Source organism: Trichosurus vulpecula, chromosome 2 (genome assembly GCF_011100635.1).
Source record: "Trichosurus vulpecula isolate mTriVul1 chromosome 2, mTriVul1.pri, whole genome shotgun sequence".
Classification (NCBI taxonomy): Eukaryota; Metazoa; Chordata; class Mammalia; order Diprotodontia; family Phalangeridae; genus Trichosurus; species Trichosurus vulpecula.
In genome coordinates, this window is record NC_050574.1 from 96,768,295 (window position 1) to 96,796,042 (window position 27,748).

Genomic DNA, 27,748 nt, shown 5'->3' on the forward strand with positions numbered 1-27,748 from the left:
GATTGTATTACTTCAGCCTTTCACATTAGTATCTTTTCCCCCATTTCCACTGTAACCACTAAAGTTAAGATACCTTTTCACACTTTTACCCTCAAAAAGAGAAAAAATAAGACAATGAGTCTCCTCCTTTATGGTGGACACATGAGGGACTATGGGTGAAAATGCTGCTTCCATTTTCAGACATGGCCAATATGTCAATTTTGCTTAACTTTTTTTTTCTTTGTTAGAGAACATTTATTAGGAAGGGGAGATGTAAGCAGTATATCCTGGAATGACTTATGTATAACAAAAGTCATCAATAAAACTTTTTAAAATGGTGATAAAAATAGCCTTCACAAAACAAACTACCCACTTCTCTGGCTAGAGAAGGTGCTTAACCTCTTGCCCAGATGGTCACGCTGGATTTACAAATTCAGCAGATATATTACAAAATCACTTTTCAAATTTAATGTCTTGGGAAGTATAGCCTCTTTGTGAGTGGCAGAAGTCTAGGGATTTCCCTAACTTTAAAACTGAAAAGGCCTTCAGGGGCTGAAAAGGTACACCTGCAAATCTGTTTGGCATTCCTTCTGATCCTTACTGACAGTCCTCAGCTAGCAGCTGCTCACGGGGCTATCAGCAATTACTCAATGCCCTTCTACCAACAACCAGAGTTTCTATGGTACCAACTTATTGCCTCAGAACTTACAAATATCAAGTACATTTTTTCTTTTTCTGATAGAAAATAACTTCACAACCAGCAAGTTGGCAAAGATGACAAAAGAAAGGAAAAGTAAATGATGGAAAGATGGGTACATTAATACACTACTGGTAGAGTTATGAATTGGTCTGACCACTCTGTAAAGCAATTTGGAACGCTGTTAAGAATGCAACAGGGGCAGCTAGGTGGTGCAGTGAGTAGCGCACATGCCCTGGAGTCAGGAGGACCTGAGTTCATATCTGCCTTCAGACACTTGACACACGTAGTAGCTGTGTGACCTTGGGCAAATCATTTAACCCCAATTGCCCCCCCCAATAAAAAAGAATGCAACAAAAATGTTTTAAGATGATAGACTTATTAGAGCTGACAGAGACCTCAAAGGCCATATAGTTAAACCCTCTCATTTTAAGATGAGGAATTCAAGGCCTATAGAGGTTAAGTTACTTGCTCAAAGTCACATAGATTCTGTCAGAAACAGGATATCCTGTGACCCAGAGATTTCACTGCCCCAAGAAGGCCAGTTACCAAAAAAACATTCCAAAATATTCCAAATTCAATTCAAATCCAGTTCAAAAATATTGCAAAATACCAAAAAATATATTCCAAAATAGTTACAGAAGTATTTTTATAGTAATAAAGGATTGTTTAAAAGGTAGATTCATATTAATTGGGGAATAGCTAATAAAATTGTGGTGCAGGAATGTAATGAAATATTACTTTGCCTTAAGGAATGATTAATCTGATGAAACAGAGAAACATAGAAGACTCATGAAATGAGGCAAAGTGAAATAAACAGCAGCAACACACACATATGTAATCACTACAATGTAAATGAAAGAACCACAAAATAATGGCAATGGAATGCTGTAAAATTATAAACGACCAAGCCTGACTCCAAAGAAAAGCTATGAGAAGACAGCTCTCTCCCTGCTTTGCTGGGATATAGGACACTGCAGGTAATGTCAGAGTTGGGGGCCTGGGGTATTGAACACTGCAGGTGATGCCAGCCTCTTTCATTGTTAGCTAGTTTTGCTGAACGGGGTTTTTTCTTTTTTTATCTTCTGTCATTAGGCATGGCTCTATGGGAAAGGGAGAGTGGTGAGATACATGGAAAAATCTAAGTGACAAAAAAATCATTAAACAGTTTTTTAAAAAGAACAAATCAGATTATCCATGAACAAAATAGTTTAATTAAGTGTTTACCTTCTAAAAATAGCCTAGTAGGCTAGTGAAATAAGCCAAATTGGACCAGGACTAAAAACTCTATATTTACTGATTCATTAAAAGATATAAATCTTTCATTGCTTCATAATTATTTAATGATTTTTATAGAAAAGTGACCAATCTGAATGACTTTGATTGCTCAAGCAGTAACAGTAATCCAATATCTCATGAAAAGAAGACAACTTACTAATGTCATCTAGTCAGAACTTGAAAAATAGTTTTTTACAGAAAAATCTGTTACAACTTGTGTTTCTGGTCCCGGACCAGCCCACAAAAACCTAGTTAACTCAGAATGCACCTGACATATATATATATATATATATACATATACATACATACATATATATACACACATATATATACACATATACACACATACATACTTGAGTATATATGACATATATATATAACATATACTTGACATATATATGACACACATATGCATATTTATAGATATGACACATATACATAGTATAAACCTTTGTGGGTAGCTATGTTTCTATGGGAAAATGCATTCTAAATACCATGTCATGCCAGAAGCAGATTGTCCTGCCCTCCTCAATGGCACCAGTGACTTCTCCCACTTTCTGCTCTAACCAAATGTGGGATTAGGGACTTCCTTAACTCTAATACATTATCAACGACTCTGTTGGCATGGAGCTCCTGCAGAGTGACAGCTAGGAGGTTATAGGATTGTAGATTTTGAACTGAAAGAGATGTTAAAGGTCATTTAGTATAACCCTTGCATTTTGCCCAGAGAGAGGAAGTGACCTTTTAAGATCACAAAGGCCGTAAGGGGGCAGGACTGGGATTCAAACTTAGGTCCTCTGGCTTCAAATCTAGTGTTCTATTTGGAGAACAAGTGGGAGGGATGAAGGCTACAGTGTCTTGGTTTAAGGAATGATGAGATGGCAGAAGTTGGAGACTGGGAACTTAGGATCACTGGGGTAGGGAAGGATAGCTGCATAGCATTACCTTCTGCCTCTCTCTCCCCCTCAACCTCACTAATATCTCCACAAAAGACTAAATAAAGACTTTGTCCTGGGCTGGTCCTTGTATGAATTGAAATAAGGGATGGAGTCAGGGAGGGCTTGGTTCCAGGCAACAAAGACTTCTGCAGCAAGAGAGAAAGGAAATGGAGAGAGAACAGGAGGTAAGTAGGGTCAGTGGAAAGGAGAGCGGACTATCACTGGGACACTGTACTAGGGAAGATGTTAACATAGAAGAAAGAAATATATGCCAAGAGGATTCAGGAAAACTTGGACAGACCTGTATAGGAGCTGATACAGACCAAAGTGACAAAGAGAACAATTTATAAAATGACTATAATCATGTAAACAACTTTGAAAGACAACTTTGATAATGCAATAGCCAGTCATTACTTTCCTTTGTATCTCCCACCCCCGACAGAAAGGAGATGGACTAGAGGCACAGAAGAAACATACATGTTCAGCCCCAGAGAATGTATAGATTTGTTTTACTCGTGTAACCCTATGTCAGAATTACCATGCAAAATCCATTAGCTAGTGATGTCATGGGACTGGGGTATTTAGAACTGTTTTGCAGTGAATCTTGAGAGAAGGACAGGGAAGCCAGGTCTACAATTGGAGAGTGCAGAGCTTCTTCCTCCATATTTGCCCTATGTGGACTTTTTTCAGAGTCTAGCACTTAGCTGGTCACCAATTTGTGCTCCTCCATGCTTCCCTAAAGGCTGCTGAGAGTTAGCTGTGGCAACTGCTACCATTAACAATATGGTTAATATTAAGCTAAAAAGAGACCCAAAAGAGTGTGTGACCAGTAAGTGTGGTGCTGACCAGAACTGGTTTGGAGACATGGTCCCATTTATCCCTTAGAGACAATATCCTTCTCCCAGAACTCCAAGCTGGAGAAAGAAGGAAGCAAGTGCCTTGACCTCTCTCTGGGACAGGAAGGAGTTAAATAAAGCAGCCAACTAGTTCTCCCTGCTGTAGTTGGCAAAATCTTATGCTATGCTGCCTGCAAACACACAGAGATTATTCCCCTCCCCCCATTGCTTCTCTGTTCTTTCCCTCAAAGCTGTTCATTTTCATTTTTATAAGAAGAAATTAGCGGCTACTAACCCCCATCGGGTGGCTAATGTTATCCACAGCAATGGCAAATGGAAAGTGGGGAGGCAGTCTGAGAAAAGTCCATGGCCCATCCAGCACTTAGCATGAGGCATAGGATGGGAAGGCAGCCAAACAATGCTTTCTACCCTGGAAGATTACAAAGCTTTTCAGTTACATTGCTCTAGTGTCTCTTAGCCAGCCTACCTAGGTGGTAAGCAGAAAGATATTCTGAACATGAATCAAAATCCCTTAGACTAGAGATATCTTGCGAGCCTACCCAGAACAAAGAAGGAGAGAGGAGGGTCCTTCTGAAATCATTTATTGGTGCACACTGGATTCCCTCCCCTTTAAGCAGCAATTTACAGATGGGTGAAGATACTTGTAGAGTGAGGGACCCTGCTTACTACCCTCTCTCCATCCCTATACCCATTACCAGTATTTTATATTGTAGATGGAGGATAGCATCCATAGAATTATTAATCATCTCTCTCAAAGAGATCAATCTTCTCAAAACGTATATGTAGGAGACTGGGAAAAGCATAACTCTCTTAAATCATGGGGACCCAGGATTCATTTTATTTGTGGGAGACACTTTTCTTCAACTTTATACTTGACTATGATTATTTGTTACCAGAGGCCTTCTATTTGTGGGGAGAGGGGGCATTGAGGAGTGTGTTGGTAATGGAAGTGATAGAACAAAGAAGGAAAGGAAAGAAGTGTTAATGAACCACGAAAAGTATGCGCAGAAGAAAGCAGAAGGAAATTCGGGAGGGTCACAGACAGCAGGGAAATTTCATTGCTATTATTAGATTTGCAGTTTCAGGTGCAATCATCTTTTTTATTATACTATGTTATGGAAATGCTTGTTTTATTCCAAAAAAAAAATAAAATAAAATTAGCAGCACAGAAAAAAGTTTGCTAGTACCAGGTTTGATCTGCATGTTTTTGGACCAAAATATGTAATAGACGTTCAAGTTTAACATACAAGCCTCTTCTGTTCTCTGCATATTGAAATGTTAATGTTTATTGAGATTGGTCAAGTTCAAAATTAAAAAGGAACATTAGAAGAAAAAGAAATATTTGTCAGGCATTCCTCAGTCAAGGTATCCAAGTCACATGTATATATTAGATATAGTCACATTTTTTTGCTCCCAAGCCTGCTGAAACAAAAATGTACTTTAAACTTGGGACAGGGCTACTCATCTACTCATCTCATGATTTCCAGAAAAGTCCAGAACAAGTGTCATCTGCTACAGGGAGCAGCGCCATCAAAAAGATGAGGAGAAGGCGCTACAGAATACACTGAGGGTAGCCATGGGAGGGGAGGAACTAAGTGGACCTACAGGGGACCTGCAGCAGAGCAGTCCAGCCCCAAATAGTCCAGATAAAAGGACCTCAGAGGGGAGTTCACTGGCAAGAATTTTCCCTCCTTACCCCCACCCAGGGTAATACTGTCAGACTAGCTTGTGTCTGGACCCTGGTGAGCCTCACTGCATAGAAGACAAGCTAATCCCCGTAGATAGGGGCAATAAGCCAGATAAATAAACGGTCCCCAAAGTGTAACCAGTTCTTCATTTCAGGAGCAAATCTCTGACACAAGGCTAACAAAAATAATCATGTTTCTATTGCTTTCATTTAAAGACCAACTTCAGGTTAAGGATATAACTTTGAAAAGCCTTTAGAGATAGGTGGAAGCATGTTATTTGAGACTTCTCTTTCAAAATTCTTCCGTCTCATTATTCTTATTTTGTTTCAGATCATATTTAAAGTTTAAAAAAAAGTTGGCTCCATTCTCCTCATCTATACTGATGTTTATATCTAAAGGATTCATTCACAGGAAAAGGTTTCTCTAAATACTGAGTATCTTTTAAACATGACCACATTTCTCTCCAGATACAGACACATTAGAGGGGGAAATCCCATGAGGCTTCTTTGTAAATTAGGTGAGAGTATAACCATGTGGATCTGGGGAATTTGTTTTCTGTCTGCCCTTAATGGACTTCAGTCTTCAAATGCTTTATTAAAAGTTGACCTTGCTGAAAACCTTAACATATTTTCTTCCACATTCCCAATCCCTTCAAGCGAATTATACTCAAGGGTCACAGAGCTAGGAGGGGCCTCAGAGGTCATTTCACAGTCTCATATGATAAATGACAAAGCTGATTCCCAAGAGGGTAAGTGACTCAAGACAAATCAAGAATCATTTATTAAGCACCCACTATGTGCCAGGCACTGTATTAAGCCCTGGGGATATAAAGAAAGGCAACAGACTTGCTCTCCAGGGGCTCACAGTCTAATGGAGGGGTGTAAGGGTAATGGGGAATAAGATCTTCCCTGCCTGTCAATAAGCCTCATGTGGAGCCCATCATGGGAAGCTTTCTTGCTTGTAGGAAGGCTTACACATCTTTTGCTAATTTCTAATTAGGCACTGAGCCTATTAGCTGAAGGAGTATATATTCTGAGAGCTTTTGCTTTGGGGGCTTGCTTACAAGAAGGACCTTTTGATTCCCGGGCTGAGACTCTTGAGTGGCTGTATGTTCAGATCCCCCGACTGCTCAGAGGTAAAGGCTCTCTCGATCCAGTGGTGAATGTAAAGTATATATAGCAGTACTGTTTTGATTCAAGCCATAGAGCCCTCTCTGTTGGTCTTTATTTCTCTTCTCTGTATCTCCTCTGTTTGTATTTTATGTGATTAAAGAAGATTGTTCACCCCTGAAACAGCTATCTTTCCTAGTAAAGCAGATCTAAGAACCTGGGCTAGCAGTCATCATGGGCGTGCCAGTATAGTTGCTGTTACAAGGGGACAACACGAAAACCACCATATAGAAACAAAATATATACAAGATAAATTGGAGATAATCTCAGAGGGAAGACACTAGCATTGAGGGATATCAGGAAAGGCATCTTATAGAAGGTGGGATTTAATCTGGGATAAGAAGGAAGCCAGGGAAGCCAGAGTATGGAGATGAGAAGAGAGATCATTCTGAACACAAGAGACTGTAGCAAAAATGCCTGGGGTCAGGAGATAGAAAAATCATGTGCAAGGAATAGCAAGGATGCCAGTGTCACTGGATTGCAGAGTGTGAGGGAGGTGGGAGCCAAATGTAAGAAGACTGGAAAGGTTATGAAGGGTCTTGAAAGCCAAACCAAGGATCTTGTATTTTATTCTATAAGTGGTAGGAAGGCACTAGAATTGATCAAATAGAGGGGTGGCATGCTCAGATATGTGCTTTAGGAAGATGAATTAAGCACCTGAGTAGAGGATGGACTGGAATGGAGAGAGACTCAAGGCAGGAAGACCAACCAGCAGTCTTTTGAAATGGTCCAGGACTAGAAAGATGATGGTCTGTACCACAATGGTGGCAACGTCAGGGAAAGAAAGGGGCATAAATGAGAGATGTTTTGAAGGTAAAACCAATAGTACAGGTTGACACAATGGATATGTGGGATGAAGGAAAGTGAAGAATCAAGGAGGACACTTAGGGTTGTAAGCCTGGGTGACTAGAAAAATGGTGGTGCCCTCCATAGTAATAGGAAAGATAAGAAATGGGAGGCCTTTGATGGAAGGATAAAGAATTCAGTTTTGAATAAGTTGAGTTTAAGATGTCTATAGGATATACTGTTAAAGATATCAAATACACAGTTGGAGATTCAAGTCTGGAAGTTAGGAGGTAGGTTAAGGATGGGTAATTAGATCTGAGAATCATTATCATAGAGATGATTGTCGAATCTGTGGTAGCTGGTGAGAACACCAAACAAAGAAGTCTAAAGGGAAAAGACTGGAGAGTCAAGACAGAGAACCCAGGGAGAGACCCACAGTTATGAGGTGTGGCTTGGCTGAAGCCCCAACAAAGGAGACTGAGGAGTGGTCAGAGAGGGAGGAGAAGGCTAGAGTAGTGTCGCAGACACCTAGAGGGAAGTCAAGGAGAAGAGGGTGACTGACAGTGGCAAAGGCTGCAGAGAAGTCAAGAAAGATGAGGATGGAGGAAGGGCTGTCAGATTTGACAGTTAAGAAATGACTGGTAAATTTACAGAGAACAGTTTCAGGTGAATAATGAAGTCAGAAACCAGAAGGAGAGCAAAGAAAGTAAAGGCATTGATTACAGATAGCTTTCTTAAGGAGTTTAATCACAAGAGGGCAGAGATTGGTGAAACAATAGCTTGTAGGGGTGGATGGATCAAGTGAGGGTTTTCTGAGGACAGGGGAGACAAGGACATGTTTGTAGGCAATAGGGAAACAGCCAATAGACAGGAGGGATTAAAGAGAAATGATAGAGCGAGGATGACAAAGTCAGTCTATTGGAGAAGATAGGATGGGGTGGGTTCACTTGAGAAGGCTAATCTCTACATGTGAGACGGGGTGGGGGTGGCGGTGAAGGAGGAGATGGGGCAGAAGGGATCAGAGTGATGTGAGATGAGGAGGAGGAGAGAAGAGAGAGCTCTTGGCAAATGGCCTCATTTTTTTTTCAGTGAAATATTAAGTAAGATACTCAGCTGAGAGTAGGGGGTGGGGGGAGGTAGAGGCACCATGGGAGGCTTGAGGAGTGATGTAACAGTTTACAAAAGACATTGTGGTGAGTAGGACAGGAATCAATTTGTTATTGTTATTTAGTCATTTTCAGTCTTGTCTGACTCTTCGTGACCCTATTTGGGGTCTTCTTGGCAGAGATACTGGACTGGTTTGCCATTTCCTTCTCTGGCTCAATTTTACAGATGAGGAACTGAGGCAAACAGGGTTAAGTGATTTGCTCAACGTCATACAGCTAAGTAAGTGTCTAAGACTGGATTTGAACTCATGATGATGAGTATTCCTGATTCCAAGCCCAGTGCTCTATCCACTGCATCACCTAGCTGTCCCCAAATGAGTTAGAGAAGTATGAAAGGATTACCTTGCTTCAGTGAGGGCACAGTTGAGATTATGTGACATAAATTTGTAGTGGACCCAGTCAGCAGTTTCATGACTGCCTCCAGCTTCTTTCAGGAGCATGTAAATAGGAGTTAAGGCAGCATATCTGAGAATAATCCAAAGCAAGGGTTGGCAGGGAGAGACAGGTAATAGGATAAGAGGACAAGGGACTCAAGAAGAGGTCAATATAGAGTTAAACTATTTTATCAAGGGGTCAAGATGGGTGAGGGAGGAGAGTGAAACCAGTGTAGGGGTGATGGTCTGGCAAAGAACTGAGGGGTAGAGGAATCGGAGATGGAGGTAAAGATAAAGAACAGGCTTTGTTTGGGGTTGCAAGGCAGAGGGAGAGGCGGAATGATTGTGATCAGATAAAAGAATTCATATAGTTCCAACAACCCAAAGGGAGTAAATAATGGGACCGGGGCTTGAAAATCAAGTCACAGAATCATAGATACGGAGCTAAAAGCAAACTTAGAAGCCAGCTATTCCAATACCCCCATTTCACAGACAAGTAAAACTAAGACCTAGAAAGGCCAAGTGATTTGTCCATAGTCACAGAGACAGTAAAGGGCAGAGTCAAGATTCAAATCCAGATACTCTGGTTCCGAATGCAGGCCCCTTTCACTTGCAAAATGATTTTCTGATTCCAGATCCAGTGATTTTTCCCACTTATTCCTTGCTGCCTATGATTCTCTTAAAGATCTCCTCCTCCACCAAAGCACTTTTAAGGTAGTTAAGATACAGTCTTTAGCATTTGATTTTGGGATGATAAATCTGCTGACGTTTTATGTTTGTTATTTTCACCATTATTAATGATATCTCACATTTAAAGAACATTTTTATAACTTATATACTATTTTAATAAAATAGCAACCTCACATTTACACAGTACTTTAGACTATCCAAAGTTTTTTCTTCACAGCAAATGTGTGAAGAAGGTAGTCCAAGTGTAATCACTCTCATTGTACAGATGAGAGAATTGAGGCTCAGAGAGGTTAACAGATTTGCCCATGGCCCCTAAATAACAGGTGTCAGATTTGTGACTGGTATCCGGGTCTTCTGATTTGAGATCCAGCGGTCCTTCCACTGTCCCACGTGTACATTAGAGAGATAGAAACAAGGAGAGGAATAATTTTTAAAAAAATGAAGAATGGTTTTTCAAGTGATACTTACTGCTGGTAGAGGACATATGGCTGTAGTCTGACCTGAAATATAAAAACCTTAGTATAAGTATAGTTGTACCATCTAATTTTTCTTTATCCAAACAATAGCAACAATTCACATTCACACAGCACATTAGGCTTTCCAAAGCATTTCCCAATAATAACCTTGTGTGATAACATGATTCCGCTCATTTTGTATATAGGGAAACAGTCCCTGAAAAGGTAGGTGACCCGCCCATTACCACAAAACCAGAATTTAAAACCAAGACTCCCAACTCTAAAAGCAATGCTGTTTCCACCATATCTAATGATTCATCCATGTATGTGTTACACATCTAGTCTGATGCAACATTCACCGGACTAAAATCTATGCATCTATTTTTAAAATCGCAATTGCTTCCATTGGGACTGGTCATCTGCCATTTAAAGTTTCATCAGACTGAATTCCAAAAAACAGTAAGAGTTGGCATTTCCACAGCACATCCATTAACTATGGGTATCTACCAAGGCTTCGTCTCCAGCCTTCTCTTCTTTCCCTGCATTCTTTCTGTGACTCCCATCAGGTCCCAAGTGTTTGATTACCATCTCCAAAGATTCTCTCCTTTTCTCTCTCCTGAGTATCACATCACAAACTGCTTAGTGAACACATCCAACTAGATGTCCTATAAGCGTCTCAAATTCAATATGTCCAAACCACAAGTCATCATCCACCCCACCCCCACTCACTCCTCTTCCAAACTCCCCTTTTTACTATCAAGGGCACTACCATATTTTCAGTCATTTAAGTTTCAAAATCTTGGTGTCAACTCCTCACTCTCATTCACTCCATACCATCAGTTGCCAAATCTCGTCATTTTGATCTCCATAAGAGCTATAACATTTCTATTCTTTCCACTCATGCAGCCATCACTCTAATTCAGGCCCTCATCACCTTTTTGCCAGGACTATTTATTGCTGTTGTTTCCTTCCCTCAGGTCTCTCTCTGATCCATCTTGATACAGCCATGGAAGTGATTTTTGTAAAACACTGTTCTAGTGTCACCCTTCTGCTCAAAAATTCCATTGGTTCCCTATCACCTAGAGGGCCAGATATAAACTCCTCTGCATAACATTTAAATTTCTTCACAGACTCGTTCTGTCCTACCACCCCAGACTTCTTACAGGATCCAGCCATATTGACCTACTCGCTGTTTTGCATACACAACCCTAGACTTCCCATCTGGGTGCCTTTGCACTGGCTGTCTCACATGCCTGGAATGCACTCCCCCACCCTTCACCCCCTTCTGCTTCTCTGAAGCCCTACTTTCCTACTAGGCAGTTCAGGCTCTACCTTCTCCAATTGCTGGCAAATCCCCTCCCCAAACTACCTAGTACTCATTTTCTATGGAATCTGTATATCCTTGTATGTCTACATGTTGTCTCTCCCATGAGAATATAAACTCCTTGACTACAGGCCACATTTATTTCACTTCCATCTTCGTATTCCCTGGTGTTTCAAATAGTGATTGGCAAAAACTAAGTGCCTGATAAATGATTGCTGATTGACGTGTGAACATTTATCACAATTATGCAATAGAAGTCACTAAACTGTTATTTTCTTGTTATTCCCACCCACATGGGTCTAGTAACCACCCTACTCTGACAATTAAAAAATGTTAATTGTTTTATGGGATGCATCCAGCATCTTGTAATCTTTGCTAGGGGATCAAAACTATCAGACTTGCTGTCTCCTTGGAAGAGAGAAAAACGTCTCTAATTGCATAAGGAGAGGCAGGGAAAGTTGACACGTCCTTTGGCGATGGTACCAAGTCAACCTGTGGAGCTTAAAGACAACAAAGATGTCCTGGAAGCATCCCAAGGGCTACCTGTATGAGAGATAACAACTTTTCTTTTCATTGTAACTTTAAACTAACTCAGAGGGAAAGCTAAATTCCTGAGCTCAACTCAACTGCTCAAAGGCAGCTTTAGGCAGATGCAGACTCAATCATCAAAAGCAATACAACATAAAATCAAATACATTGTAAAATCAATACAGTCGAAATCAATATAGGAGAAACTCAAGATAATATTAATTTGATCTTTTCACTACCACACCAACTGCCTCTCTATGGAAATTTAAAACTGCAGCACAATACTATTAGAAACAAACATGCATAACTATAAAACACAAACATAAATCTTATAAACATTCCTGTACCTATGTACCATTGTACATAGAATGGGCTATATTGCCAGAAGAAATTCTTCACAGTGGCACCTTCTACTTTGGCAACAGAAGGTAGGTACCACTGTTGTGTCTTTGGTTGTTTGGTACAATGAGGAAGGACATTTTGACATATTTCACCTCAATAAGAAACCCTGCAGGGGTAACGGAATAACAGAGGAAGAGAGAGGTGATGTGATGACTGGTATGAAACTGCCAACTGCAAGCATCCACACTAAAAAAACCACTCAGTGGAATTTGTCTCCCTGAGAAAGGGAACCTGACTAAGGATGCTTCATGACTTCATCTCCATTAAGTTCCTATTCTTTAGATGTGGATTCAAAGATGCACCCAATCTGGAGCTTGATTCATGAATATGTGATTTATATGTAGGGGGTGATCCAAAAGGCTGAATTGATCACTCTGATGAGTTTATAGGGTGGTAAGCCTTTGGGACTTGTGACTGTATGTGTCTGTAGCAGGTATGGATATGCCCATTAACATCCTGTCAACAGGACTGGAGCCATGGGGTTAAGACTCAGTGATATTTCAGGGTATTCTCTAAAGCCCAAACCTCACTTGTATGAGTCCAGGATGTAAGAGCTGCCAATGCAATTGAATTACTGCCTTTAACATCATGCATATTAAAACAGTTCATCCAGGATTGGTTTTTTTGGTTCTGATTTTGTTTTATAGACCTAAACTATTTGCACTGGTTTAGTGTGTACTCAAGAGACCACCCTCAAAACTGTCTGACACAAGTACATCTTCTGGGAATTCCTACTGAATTCAGGGCAATAGAAAGGGGGTTGCTGGACTCACTAGCAATCTTCAAATGCTTTTTCTTTGGAAGGGAAACCCCTTCTTTGCTTTTTTCATTTATCCCTTTTTCCTAATGTAAGATTCTAGTTTCACTTTTCCTTTATAGTTTTGCTTTCCTCAAAAAAAAAGGAAAGGTAGAGGAGTGCACCAAACACTGAGCTTGGAGTCAGGAAGACGAGCTCAAATCCATCTACTCATTAGCTGTGAGACCCTGGGTGAGTCACTTAACCCCTGCCTGCCTCAGTTTCTTCATCTATAAAATGGGGATAATAATAGCCCCTACCTCCCAGGGTTGTTGGGAGGATCAAATGAGATATTTGTAAGGTTCTTTGTAAGCCTTAAAACACTACATAAATGTGATATATATATATATATATATATACACACACACATACATACATTTGTATGTATACATACATGCATATACATACATATACATGTATATGGAGAGGGAGAGGGAGAGGGAGAGATCCTGCCAAGCACTAGGAAGCATGAGCCTGGAGGAACTTTATACGATTGTGTGTTTTTTTGGGAGGGGGGGTGGGGGGGGGTGAGTGTAAGCTCAAGGGCCATCAGCTATGAGAGGTACAATCTCTCACAATGGATTATTAATTTGGGGACTGTCTCATGTACACTATAGCGGACTCCATGCATAGACAGCTCTGGGGAAAGCAATCCCCCAAATGACAGTTCTGGCATCGAGTGAGCTGCCTTCCCACAGCTCCAGAGGGCTCTTCAGAATGAGGCTGTGGACCAGCACACCCAAAGGCATTGCTATTTGATTGTCGGGAACTACTAATAATTAACTGGGGCAAGAGTGTAGTTAATAAAGGCTGTTCCTCGTTTGGCTTAAAAAATCCTTTACAATCCAACTCCAGCTTACATTTGAAATTTCTCTCGCTCACACACTCTGTGTTTTAGTTAAACTTGCCCGTTTGCTTGCTGGGGCAGCTAAGTGGTTCAGTGGATACGATGCCTGGACTGGAGTCAGGAAGACTCATCTTCCTGAGTTCAAATCTGGCCTCAGACACTTACTAGCTGTGTGACCCTGGGCAGGTCACTTCACCCTGTTTGCCTTAGTTTCCTCACTTATAAAATGAGCTGGAGAAGGAAATGGCAAACCACTCTAGTATCTTTGCCAAGAAAACTCCAAATGGGGTCACCAAGTCTCAGACATGACTGAAAAATGACTTGAGCAGCCAAAAAATTCACTTGCTATTCTCTATATACGACAAGCCTTCTTCAATCTTTGCACAGGCTGGCTCCCATGCCTGGAAATGCACTACTTCCTCAGGTTTACCTCACAAAAACTCTAGTTTGCTTCAAAGCTCAACTTAAGTGCCCCTTCCTACAGGAGGCCTACCTGGATTCCATTGGTTGCTGGAGACTTCTCTTTGGAAATTATCTTTAACCCTGTTGTTGCTGTTTCAGTCATGTCTGACTCTTTGTGATCCTACTTGGAGTTTCCTTGTAGTGGTTTGCCATTTCCTTCTCGGCCCTTTTTACAGATGAGGAAACTGAGGCAAACAGGGTGAAGTGACTTGCCCAGGGTCACACAGCTAGTAAGGGTCTCAGGCCAGGTTTGAACTCAGCATGATGAGAGTCCAAGCACAGTGCTCTTTCCACTACCCCACCTATCTGCCATTAACCTACTTGGTATACATTTTAGATTTATTTTTAGTTGTATATGTTGCTTCTCACAAATAGAATGTAAGCTCTTTGAGAGCAAGAAGTGTTTTGTTTTAGATTTTGTGTCCCAGCCTCTAGCACAAGGCCTGGCACATAATAGATCCTTAATAAATACTTGATGAATGAATTCATCTGATTAGCTTGAGTGCAGAAAGCCTTTCATTAGGACTTTTGATTGCATCTCCCCATAAAGCATATAGACACATCTCTAGAGCAGGAATTCTTAATCTCATGTCCAGGAACTTGTTTTTGAAAATATTTTAATAACTATATTTCAATAAAATTTATTTTGTGATGCTCTATATTTAAATTTTTTTTTCTGAGAAGGGATCCATAAATTTTACCAGCCTGCCAAAGGGATCCCTGATACAAAAAAAGATTAAGAACCCCTAACTTAAAGGATAAGTTTTAATCATAGGGGCTACAAGATAAATTGGTTGTCTTGAACTCTTGGCAGGATGAACCCTTGTTGGAAGGAACTATCCTCATATGTTGTTCTATAAAAAGAAACCAACAAAACAGCTCAACCCTTTTCCCTCCTGTTTTAGTGCTGGAGACGTCCTGAGAGTGCAGCAGAAGGAGGGGATTCTCCTTCTCATCCAAGAGCTTCCTTGTGGCAGAAGCACATGGTAAGAAGGAACATGTGCTCACCCACATGGCCCAAGAGTGGATTTCCTAGACAATGTCATTCCTGAATCCTAGCTTCCTAGTTCAAGGAGAAAGCATTTCATAGGTAACATGTCTTGGAAGTTGCCCTAATGGTTACTTCAGGTTCAAAATCTCAGGTATCTGGTATTCTTTGGAAACAATGGGAATTATCTGAGAAGTATGAGTCAGAGAAAAATAGAGGAGAGGGGACAGAATGGGTGGGGGAGGGGAAGGAAAAAGAAAAAAGGGGAAAGGAGAGAAGAAAAGAGGAGAGGAGAAAAGAGGAGAAGAGAAGACAAGAGAAGAGGAGGAGAGAGGAGGAGAGAAAAGGAGAGGAGGGGAGGGGAAGGGAGGACAGGAGAGGAGAGGAGAGCAGAGGAGAGGGGAGGGGGAGAGAGGAGAAAATAGAGGAGAAGAGAAGGAGAGGAGAGGAGAGCATTTGACTTTGGTTATGGGAGTAGTGAAGAGGGACTAAAGACATAATATGGAAGAGGAAGGGACCTGGATTTTGCATTGTTATTACAGTGAGTTATTTGGATGGTATGGGTCCAAAATGCTTGTCTAGCATTCCAAATGTGTTTCCCTCCCAGAGGGGTCCAAGCCGTTAGAGTAGTGCCATAAGGCATGGGCATCTGTGGAGCTCAAAAAGGGCTCACTATAATGTTAGGGTGCTACCTATTGATCAGTTTCTTTCTGACGTCAGAGTCCAAATCATGGCATGTCACAAGTCTAGATAGCTTTTGTAGAAAAAAAGAAAGGGAAAAGGAAGGGAAATGTATTGATTGATTATGGGTTCCTACAACTCCTTTGAATCTTTTACCTTTTTGGTAAGGTGAAAAAAAAAAGGCTGCCCTAAATCCAATATAATCCTTCCTACCTTCAGGGCTTATACGGGATATGAGAGACCCTTTCACTGTAAATTGAGGGGAATGACCTAGGTGGCCTTTCAGGTCCCTTCCAGCTCTAAACCAATGGCCCTGTGAATCGCATTCATAGAGTCTCAGACACAAGATATATCCCAAGGTTTCTCTAGGTATGGGGTAAAGTACTAATTCCTTGGTTCCGCCCCCAAGGCTATTTACATAAATTGTTACGTTGGGCCATCTTTATTATACCAAAAGATTTATCAAACATTTTCCCTACAACAGCCCTGTAAGGTAAATAGTAGAAATATTATTCCCACTTTATAGATGAGGTAGCTGAGAGCTTGGGAGGTGAAATTATTTTCCCGATGTCACAACTGGCAGATGTTTGAGTCACAGTTCTAAACTAGGTCTCTTGACCCCAGGTCCTATACTCTCTCCATTATGACATGCACTCAGGCCTGCAACAGCACTCCATTCTTCATAGATCCCAAGGCAGCCTTGTTGATTAGCTAAAGACTTGGGCAACTCAATGACAAAGGCATTAGGATGAACTGATGTATTCTTCCTAATTTTACTGCTATATACTCCATTATACTCGCTCAACTTTACAGCTGTTATTAGAAGCTAAAATGTCATGGTTCTTTCCAATTTAAAAAAAATTGAACATATTGAACTAAAAATATTTTGGAAAGTATTCCTATTGCTTATTTAAGTGACCTAACAGAGAACATAACGCCAGTAGAAAAGAATGGAAGGAAAATAGCATTTGGCTTTCTCTTATCAAATGAAATTCCTTAATAATTGTGGAATTTGAAAAACAGAAGAAATCTTAGAGATCGTCTGATCCAATTACCTTGTTTAATGCATATGGAAACTGAAACCCAGAAAGGACTAAGTGATTCTCCCAAGGTTACACAGTCAGCTAGTGAAAAGCTGGGGTGAGAGCTTGGTTTTCCTGTCTTACTACTCTGCTACACCACAATCTCACATGTGAAAAATATACAAACACGAGATTTTATTCAAAGAATGTAAATTTTTGCAAATGCCAAAATACGACAAATCTACTTGGCTAATTCTATTATTAGTTTAAGATAGTAAGATCCTTAAGATGCTTAATGACTAGAGATAAAATACTATAACAATTTTGTAATAAAATGTTTAATAATTTTCTATTTTTCTCTCTTTGACTAATTCTAAAGTATGTGAGTAGATGCAATAGATTGCACACATGTGATAGGTTAACATAGGTAATCATGTAGTAATAATTTTGTTTAGTCATTTTTTTAGCCATGTCTGACTCTTCACGACCCCATTTGGGGTCTTCTTGACAAATTTACCGGAGTGGTTGGCCATTTCCTTCTCCAGCTCATTTTACAGATGAGGAAACTGAGGCAAACAAAGTTAAGTGACTTGCCCAGAGTCATACAGTTGATGTCTGATGCCAGATTTGAACTCAGGAAGATGAATCTTCCTGATTCTATGTCTGACACTTTCCACAGTGCCACCTAGGTGCAAGGATGTAGCATAATCATAGGACTTAGAATGAACTAAAGTTTGTTTGGAATCAAATGCTCCCATTTTAGAAATAAGAAAACTGAAGCCTTCCAAAATAACACGACTTGCCTAGGCTCACCAAGTGATAAGTAATCAGGATTTGCACGCATGTCTAATAACTCCAGAACCAGTGCTCACCCTTGACCATGCCACATTCATCTCCAGTTAGTCTCAGTGGATTTGGATGGAGCAGGGCCTGTTTCATTTCTTATTTTGCACCCTCAGCACCTAGCATGGTGCCTGGCACACAGTAGGCACTTAATAAATGCTTGTTTATTGATTGATTAATATATTTAAGAAGTTTTGTATGGGACACGTTTTATGAATAAAAAGTGGCATGGTTGCACTTTAGAATCATCGCTGTGTGTATGCACATATACATACACAATACGTGCATACACATATACGTACATAATATATACATACACACACACATATATATCTATATCTCTCTATCTAGATATGATCATCAGCTAGATGCCATACCAGAACTTCTCGCTCTAGCTAGTTTTTAATTGAGGAGCCTCTTGAGAGGCCTCCAGTAGGGCATAACCTACTATCAATTCAACACTATAGGGGCTGGAAAGTTAGGACTGATTGACTCCATGGTTAGGTAATTAGTAGATGGAACTAAATTGCATTAATCTGTCCATAACAGAGATATGAGGCAGTTTAGTTTAATGGTTAGAGTGTTGGTCTTGAAATTGAGAAGACTGGGATTCAAATCCTATCTTTGACACTTACTAGCTATGTGCCCTAGGAAAATACCATAAAAAATACCACAGCTTGTAAGCTCTTCCAGTTGACCTGGAAACTCCCCATCACTCTCTTCCCATTCCCCTACATTTACCTGATACCCATACATGGTAAGCACAAATAGTGAACAGTAGAGTTTTTTTTTGGCTAATTTCTGGATTTCCAATCATATTTTCCTAAAATATTCTTTCCCAGGAAATTGGTATAAAGTTTAAGATTGTAATCGATGAGCCATTTTGCCTTTATGCATATCACTCACTGCATCACAAACCTCATTGGTATTAACTTTTAGCAAGTGTCCAGGGCACTGGACCAGATACTATGTAAATTTGGTGAGCTAAGGAAAACAAAGATCTACAGTGAATAATAAATGTATCGCCTTCTCTTGATCAGAAAGAAGAAATACTATGACTTCTCCCTGCCTTTTTTCCTATCTATTTCAGACTTGGTTTCTTCAGTTTATTCTTTCTTATCTACTCATTCTAAAAATGCTAGATTCATGGCCTGGCTCTCACCTCCCAATTCTATGATATCATCAACTGGAGGGGAGCCACAGGTAAAGGGCACTGTACGACCCTGATTCAGTGGTTCAGGGATGACGCAAAGGGGGTGATTCTGCAATGTTTGATTACAATGTCAGAAGAAATGAATCCCCTTAGTGCAGCCCTACTTGAAAGGGAGGCTCGGTGGACAAATCTCACCAATGGCCATTCTAAAGCCAAGCCTCACTTGTTCTCCTTCCTTTATGTGGATATAAAACAATCTTGCCTGTCCCTTTGTTAAGGCGATTCAGTTACTTAAAATAGTTTACTACTGTCTAGCAGACTGCTTGTCAGCTGTAGGCACTAAAAAGCATGCTGAAGGACAAAGCTCGCTTTCAAGGGGATTTGGGAAATTGTGGCTTCCAACAGAAATCAATTAGGGCCGAAGAATACCTCCTTGCTTACGGTCTTGGCTTGAAGGATATGTTGGGCAGCAGCAAGGCCGTACCAAGCAAAGAGAAGGATGTCAGGGCAAAAAACATAAGAATTAATTAAAGACTGAAAGGATACAGTTATTTGAACAAATTAACAGTACGTAGGTGGCTGGGCAGATAATACTGACCATGAGGTTTGCCACTGGGCAAAAGGGCAAAAAGCCAATCGAGTAATCAATAATGAAAAGACAAAATCTATCTTTCTGATAGCTCTCTTTTTACACCTATACAAGGCAAGTTTTTAAGTGATTTAAGATTTAAACAGATTAACTGCAATCTATATTTATGGTGATATATGACCATATGGGCAGCTGGGTGGTACAATGGATAGAGTCAGGAAAGTCTGAGTTCAAATCAAGCCTTGGGCACTTACTAGTTGTATGACCCTGGGCAAGTCACTTAACCCTGCCTGCCTCAGTTTCCTCATCTGTAAAATGGGCTAGAAAAAGAAATCGATATCTCTCCAGTATATTTGCCAAGAAATCTCCAAACGGGGTCATGAAGAGTCAGATATGACTGAACAACAATTATCAGAGGGGAAGGATCACAGCTGTAGGCATGTAGAAAGGCTTTGTGTGGAAGGCGGCACGCACTGAGTTCTGAAAATGGCTAGAGATTCTAAGAGGTAGAAGGGAGGAGGAAGCTCTTTCCACTCATGGGAGATGGGACACAAAATGTCAGAGGTGTTTACCTACGCATAGATGTTTACCCAGCAAGAAAGCCAGTTTAGTTAAGACATAACGTACGGGAAGGCTAAAATGTGAATAAGCCTAAAAAGGCTGGGGGATGTCTCTATAAGCTTTACAATGCTGGAAAAATGTGAGCTGTTATTAATATATAGATAGAGATTTGGGATTTTATATAGAGAGAATTGGGAGGGAAGCTGAAAGGAAGGGAATGAACATTTATTAAGCAACAACTATGTGCCAGGCACTGTACTAAGCACTTTTAAATAAAGATTATCTCATTTGATCTTCACAACAACTCTTCAAAGTAGCTGCTATTAATATCCCCATTTTATAGTTGAGGAAACTGAGGTTAAATGACTTGCCCAAGGTCACACAGCTAATAGGTGCCAGAGGGCAGATTGGAACCCAGGTCTTCCTGACCACAGTCCCAGCTCTCTATCCACTGAGCCATCAAGAGCCTCTATTTGGCCTTATAGTCAAGTCATTTATGAATGAAATGAATGAATTAACAGTATTTATTAAGTACTTAACTATGTGCCAAGCACTGTGTTAAACACTGGGAATACAAATATACTAAAGCAAGATACTCTTTGCCCTCAATGAGTCAGTTAACAAGTGCCTACTATATGTCAGATAGTGCTAAATGATAAAGATACTAATTAAGACAAGAAAACCCCAGTCCCTGACCTCAGGAAGCATACTTTCTCATGGGGGAAACACCATATAAACTACTAGGTAGTGGTGTTCAGTCATGTCCACTCTTCCTGACCCCATTTGGGGTTCTCTTGGCAAAGATGCTAGAATGGTTTGCCATTTCCTTCTCCAGCCCATTTTACTGAGGTAAACAAGATAAATGGATTTGCCCAGGGTCACACAACTAAGTAAGTGTCTGAGGCCAGATATGAACCCACGAAGGTGGGTCTTCCTGATTCCTAGGCCAGTGCTCTATTGACTGTGCCACCTAGCTGCCCCACAAATTACTAGGTACATATAAGATATATAGGGAGTAGATGGAGGATAACCTCAATGGGGATGGAAAGAGTGGGGATAGGGGGAATAGACAGACCACAAAAGGCCTCTTAGAGAAGGTGGACTTTGTTCTGAGTTTTTAAGGCAGCTGAGAAAATTAGGAGGTAGAGGTGAGAGGGCAGAGCATTCCGGGCTTGGTGGGATTGCCTATGATAAGGCAAAGTCAAAGATGGAATGTGAGGAACAGCAAGATCAGTGTGTCTGGTCGCAGAGTGTGTAGAAGGGAGAGAAGCATAGGAAGACAGGACACATAAGAAGGGGTTGGTGTACAAAAAGCTTTATATCCCAAAGTTTATGTTTGATCCCAGAGATAACAGGGAGTCACCAAAGCACAGGGAGCAGGGGAGTGGCGAGGTCAGACCTATACTTTATGACAGAAATCATCTTGGCATCTTAGCAAAGGATGGGTTGGAGTGGGGAGAGACCTGAAGCAGGAAGATCAACCGGAAAGTCACTGTAGTATCCCAGGCAAGAAGCAACGATGGTCTGAACTAAGGTTGTTTCTGTATGAGCAGAGAGAAAGAGATGGATATGAGATGTCATGAAGGAAGATTTGAAAAGAGATTGAGTATGTGTGGCAAGTGAGAGGGAGGAGTCGATGATGACACCAAATTTGTGAGCCTAGATGAAGGGGAGAATGATGGTGCTCTGGACAGTGATGCAAAAGATGCAAAGATGGGAGGAAAGGGAGGGGACAAGATCACAGGGTCTGTTTGAGTTTGAAATGTGTTTAGTTTGAGATGTCCAAGAGACCATTGGAGATGGGTGATGACCTCAAATGAGAGACTAGAGCTGGATATACAGATCTAGGAATTAGCTGCATGGAGATGATAACTGAATCCACGGGAGCTGATAAGACCACCAAGTTAAATAACGTACAGCAAAAGATAAAAGAGCGCCCAGAGAAGAGCCTTGTGGGACATTCATGGACAGTGAGGATGACACGGATGAAGAACCAGCAGAGGAGACTGAGGAGTGGTTGGATAGATGGTTGTTGTTTGTCCATTGTTCTCGAAGAGGACCATGACATCAGGAAGATGATGCCATGAATTGCAAGTGAATTAGATTGAAGTGAAGGAGGGCTGTGCAAAGTCACCAGCCTCACTTTCTCCTCCAGAGCCATCTGGGTCCAGTGGCAAGATGGACAACTGGAGATGGCCCCTGGATAGATAGAAAGAGAACCAGGAGAGAGAAATATCATGAGGAGAGAGTATGAGAGAGGAGATGATTGACAGAGAGGAAGGAAGGAAACAATATAAACATAAGTACCTACCATGTGTCAAGCATTATTTCCTGTCTATCCTGTACATGGCTTGCTTTGTACATATTTTGAATGTTGTCTGGAAAGGTGATGGCACTCTGACAGTAATACAAAAAGATGAAAACATGGGGGGGATAGAAAAGGAGATTGATGGATTAGCACTATGCTAATATTATCTCATTTGATTCTTACAGCAACCCTGAGATATAGTTGATATTAATTTCCTCATTTTACAGTTGAGGAAACTGAGACAAAGGTTGACTTGTCACACAGCTAGTAAACGTCTGAGGTTGTATTTGAACTCAGGTCTTCCTAATTCCAAGCCCAGTCCTCTAACCACTGCACCACTATTCGAGAAAGACAGAAATTGAGAAGAGGCAATTAAGATTGGCAATTAAGAAACCATCAGTAATTTTGGAGACTGACATTTCAATTGAATAATGAAATCAGAAGCAAGATTGCAGATGTTTAGAAGTGAGAGAGGAGAGAAAGTAGAAGAATGAGTGAAAGCATCATCCTTAAGGAGTTTAGCTACAAATGGGAGGAGAGATATAGGACAATTGTTACTGGGGATGGTAGCACCAGGGAGAGTTTTTTTCCAAGATGAGGAGAAATGGGCATATTTATAGGCAGAAGGGAAGGGACCAGTAGGTAGAGGGAGACTGAAGATTGGTGAGGAAGGAGTGATGATAGGGATAATTTGCTAGGGAAGTCAGGAAAGAATGGAATTGAGAGCACTAGGGTTTATCTTGGTAAGGACAAAGGCAACCTCATCAATTGAGACTTGGAAGGAGGTGATAATGGAGAAGATGGAACATTTTGACAACTGCTCTCTCTCTCTCTCTCTCTCTCTCTCTCTCTCTCTCTCTCTCTCTCTCATTGGTGAAATATGAGTTAAGGTCATCAGTAGAGATGGTAGGAGGCTTAAGGAGAGACAAGAATTTGAAAACCCATCTGCACATTTTCATGATTTCTTTCAGCTCCATTCAGCAGCACATGAATAATTAGGGAGGTAGACAATGAGATTCATCTGAGCTTGGGATTTGGTAAGGCATGATCAGCAACAGAACGTTAGGAAAGGGAATCAAAGTTAGAGGATAGTGAAGAGTTGTTCACCATTAAATTCACTACCAAGAGTTGGTTAAGCAAGAGAGGGGCTGAGAGAAGAGAGGAAGGAGAGTGTAGCTAATGCAAGGATGGTTGCCTGAAAAAGAGCTGAGGGGTGCAGGGTATGGAGGTCATAGTGAGGAGAAAAAGTAGTGTGTGTGTGGGGGGGTGTTAAAAAGCGTAGGAAAAGATGGAACAACAAAAGATTATGGTCAGAGAAAAGAATTTCAGGGGCCATGAAAAAGAAAGTAGAACCTTTCTGAGTGAGGGCAAAATCAATATGTATGTGAGATGGAGCAAACGAACATGGAAACTGAGTAAAATTGAGGAACTTGAAAGTTAAGGTATTTGAAGGGATATCAATATGCATGTTGAAGTCCCCTAGTATGAAGGAAGGAGCTGAGAAGGTGGGAAAGCCTATGAGTCAAACACTGAACTCACTGAAGAATGAAACAGAATCATCTGGGGGTCAAGTGATAGTGGTCATCAATATCTGGCATGGGCAATAAATTTGAAAATCATGAACCTCAAAAGGGGAAAGGTTGTTTAGAAGTGACAATGATGAGCTAAGAGAATTCTGATTTACAAGCAGTGAATTACGGAGATGTGGAAGTGTGGCGAGTATAGGAAAAGCTGATAAGAGAAGCCATGTCATCAGGAAGCAGTCATGTCTCATTGAAGAGCAGGAGATGGAAGGATTGAGAAAGAAAAAAATTACAAATGAAAGAGATCAAGGATCTTACATTTAGTGGGAGAGACAACACGTATAATGGAGTGAGGTCAAGGCATGGAGTTACGGTCTGAGAAGTCACAAAAACATTGTGTGTAATGATAGGGTAGTCAGTCTCTTTCCAGAGGTAATAGCAGTATTGATTATAATTTAAGACTAGGTTCTCACACATGAGTTGTATGAACATGGGCAAATCACACTCCCTAAAACTGTGTTATAGACAGGTTACTGATTCACTGGAGGTGGAAGTTTTCACACCAGAGGAACTGAAGTCACAGACCTCCATGAAACTACATAAGAAAATCACTATGAAAGTTTTCAGGATGTAAATCCCCCTAAATTCAACCCAAAAGTCAACATATTTTGTTTCTTGACTGAGATACCAGAAAACAGACTTGAATTCCGACCTAGCCAATAATTACTTGAGAGAAGGGTAAAGGGTAGATCTGGCAAAAGGAATTTTGCATTGTGACAGGGAACCAAAAAAAATAGAGAAACTAGAAATAGCTCTTTTGGTGACAAAACTAAGATTTAAATACAAATTCTCATTTAAAAGAGGAGAAAATAAAGTCTATGTGTCAAAGATCAGGCAACCTAATAAATATAACTAATGATATCTTACTTAGATGCATCTATTTCACTTTTCTCCTCAAAGTTTAAGGATGTTATTGAAAATAAAAATTCTTCACTTAAGCCTGCACTGTGTCAGTCACAGTTTTAGTACCACAGGCTCTAAAAAGCTCCATAAAACCATTAGCATTAACAGCCCATTGCTGGCAGACATAAGCAGATGTCCTGCTGACTGTATAAGTCTAAAGGATAATGTCACCATCTGGGTCAGTGCCTTCCACCAGCCTAGCTAAAGTCCCTTTTTATCTGTTTTAAGTAGAAATTACAAATTGGAAGTGAATTGAAATGTCAGAGGTTTGAACCAACTAAGAACAGGTTCCTTATTATGGATGGCTTCTTGGATTCACATTCCAGGTCATAGGAGGCAGAAAACAAAAGCTCTAAAATAAAAGTTGATAAACTTCACAAATTTACGAAAACAACAAAAGAGCTGAAAATTAGCATATTGTCTCTTTAGATTATAATTAGCTTTCAAAGCCAAAGTTGAACAGTAACAGGGAAGTCCCCAGCAAAGTCATGATGGTTAGATTTCTCAGGTTTGGGATGGGGAAGTCTATGAAGGGCTCGCAGCCCCGGGCTAGTTCAACTCCAGCGCTAAACACTCCAGTCTATTCTAAGGCTTGTTCTCTCTAGGAACTCCCCCAGGTCTGCTCTGCACTTCAGCCAAACCCCAAAATGAGTCCTAAATGGCCCCTGGCTCATTCTCTAGTTTGGAAATAACAAGATTCATGAGCAGAGAAGAGATGCTACCCTCTCCCCTCCAGGTCATCCCAGGTCGGTAGCTACATCCTGAGGACTGGGCAGGGGAGGCCTAGGAACTGGGTAGGAAGCACTGGCAGGAGCATTCAGCCTTTTGTCCTACACAGGAAAACAGTGGTGGTTAGGAAAAGGGTAATTATTCTTCTACTGATATTGTGAGCTAATTATTTCATTTTGCTGACTGATAGGAAATGATATGTCATTTAACTAATCAAAAGTGTATTGTACTAGGTTTACCCACTTCCCCTTTATCTCAAAAGTTGAGAGTCTGAGACTCAGGAAGGGAGGGAAACACTCTAATGATTCAACTGAGGTGGGGAGGGTTGGAGTGGGGGGAGAGTATGGCCAGGAAGTTTGTGCTAACGCCCCACTCTAAAGCCAGACAGACAAAAAATACCCTGATTTGTAGGATCTAAACACCTAACATAGAACTACACGTATAAATATCCACACGTATGTATACATATGTACACACAAACACAAGTGTGTCTGTGTATTTGTAGGTGCCAGATGCGAGCAATCTTTTCTAACCCTAATCCCAACATCCCAGACAGAATAGTCTTGCTTGGGCAAGAAGAAAGCCAGCCCAGGGCAGCAACAAGTGCAGCAGGATCTCGATCCCCTCTTAGTAGGTGGTTCGGAGGCAGGAGACAGGGGATGGTGGAGGTGGGTGGTGGACGAGCCGGTAAAAGAGCTCTCCTTCCCCTCGAGACCCACTCCTAGACTCGCCCCCCAACACAAGAGGGCTCACCTATCCCCAGGCCCCGGCCGGCAGGTCCCATCGTCCCGCCCCTTCAGAGCTTGGACCTGGGGATCTCCTTCCCTAGTAACTGCCCCCAACCCCCCTAAAACTTCTGCTTCTCGAGAAAGACTGATTCTTCCCCAGGGAGGTACTTGATCTACAGCCCAGCCTGGAGAGCAAGGTAACACCCACATGTAAACTCTCCCTACTCCACTCTAGCTCTCTCCTCCCATAGAGGAATAGAAGGGTCCAAGGATGGATGCGGGACCCCGCGTCCCCGACCCGCGCCCTTCCGACGCCCGCTTCCCCACCGATCTTGAGGGAACCCCTGCCGCCCCCCGCCCTTTTCGGTGCCCAGCTACAGCTGAGCCTGCGCTCTAGCTCTCCAGGCGCCCCAATTGCGCTCCGAGATCCGTATCCCTCCCATCCCTCCTCACCCGCCGGTCTCAGCTCCCGAGTCCACACAGTCATCTTCCTCTTCCTCGCCCCCGCCGGCCTTCGGGTCCATGGTAGGCTCGAGTCACCAGTCCTCCTCGGGCACCCAGGATGGCAGCAGCAGCAGCGGTGGCATTATGCTTTCCCTCCTTCCCTCCCACCGGGGCCCGCCTGGCTCCTGTCCGGGGACAGCGGTCGCTCCCTGCTCTCCGGCCCCAACTCTCGCATCCGTGCTCTGGCTGCGACGGCGGCCGGCGCCTCTGCCTCCTTTCTCCGCCTCCTTCTTTCTCCTCGCTAGGCTGTGCACACTGGGTGTCAGAGCGTCCCCCTCCCTACTCCTCTTTCCCCTCCCCCTTCTCCCCCCTCCTCCTTCTTATCCCTCCCCCTCCCACCTCCTCTCCTGCCTCTATGGCCACGCTCCTCCCTCGCAGAGCTCTGCGAGTGTGTTTGTGTGTGTTTGAGTGCGCGCGCGCGTGTGCATGCATGGACGTTTGTGTGCTGCCTGCGCTGTGTACATTTTCCCTCCTGTCCATAGTTACCTTCAGCTCAAAGATTCTTTGTGGTAAGAGAGCGAACAGGCGTAGGGTATTGGAGGCAGGAGGACCTGAATTCAAATTCCACCCCATTCATTTCCTCGGTATGTGACCTTGGGCAAATCACTTTGTGTTTCAGTTTCCCTTTCTGCAAAATGAATAGTGTTGGCCTCAAATAGTCTATGTAGCTCTAAATCTATGATGTGGTCAAAATGAATGGGGTTGAAGTAAATGGCCGGA

At 41.7% G+C, this 27,748-nt stretch overlaps 1 protein-coding gene across 1 annotated transcript in view; it reads right to left on the reverse strand.

Annotated features, from left to right (window-relative positions):
- FAM124A (family with sequence similarity 124 member A) overlaps positions 1-27,282 on the reverse strand; it is a 111,331-nt gene extending 84,049 nt beyond the window's left edge. The window contains exons 1-2 of the mRNA XM_036742683.1: positions 26,978-27,282; positions 10,091-10,122 (exon numbers count right to left, since the gene is read on the reverse strand). Of these exons, the coding sequence (XP_036598578.1) occupies positions 10,091-10,122; positions 26,978-27,048 (103 nt within the window). The 5' untranslated portion in view covers positions 27,049-27,282. The remainder of the gene's footprint in view (positions 1-10,090; positions 10,123-26,977) is intronic.
- Between the last annotated feature and the right edge of the window lie 466 nt (positions 27,283-27,748).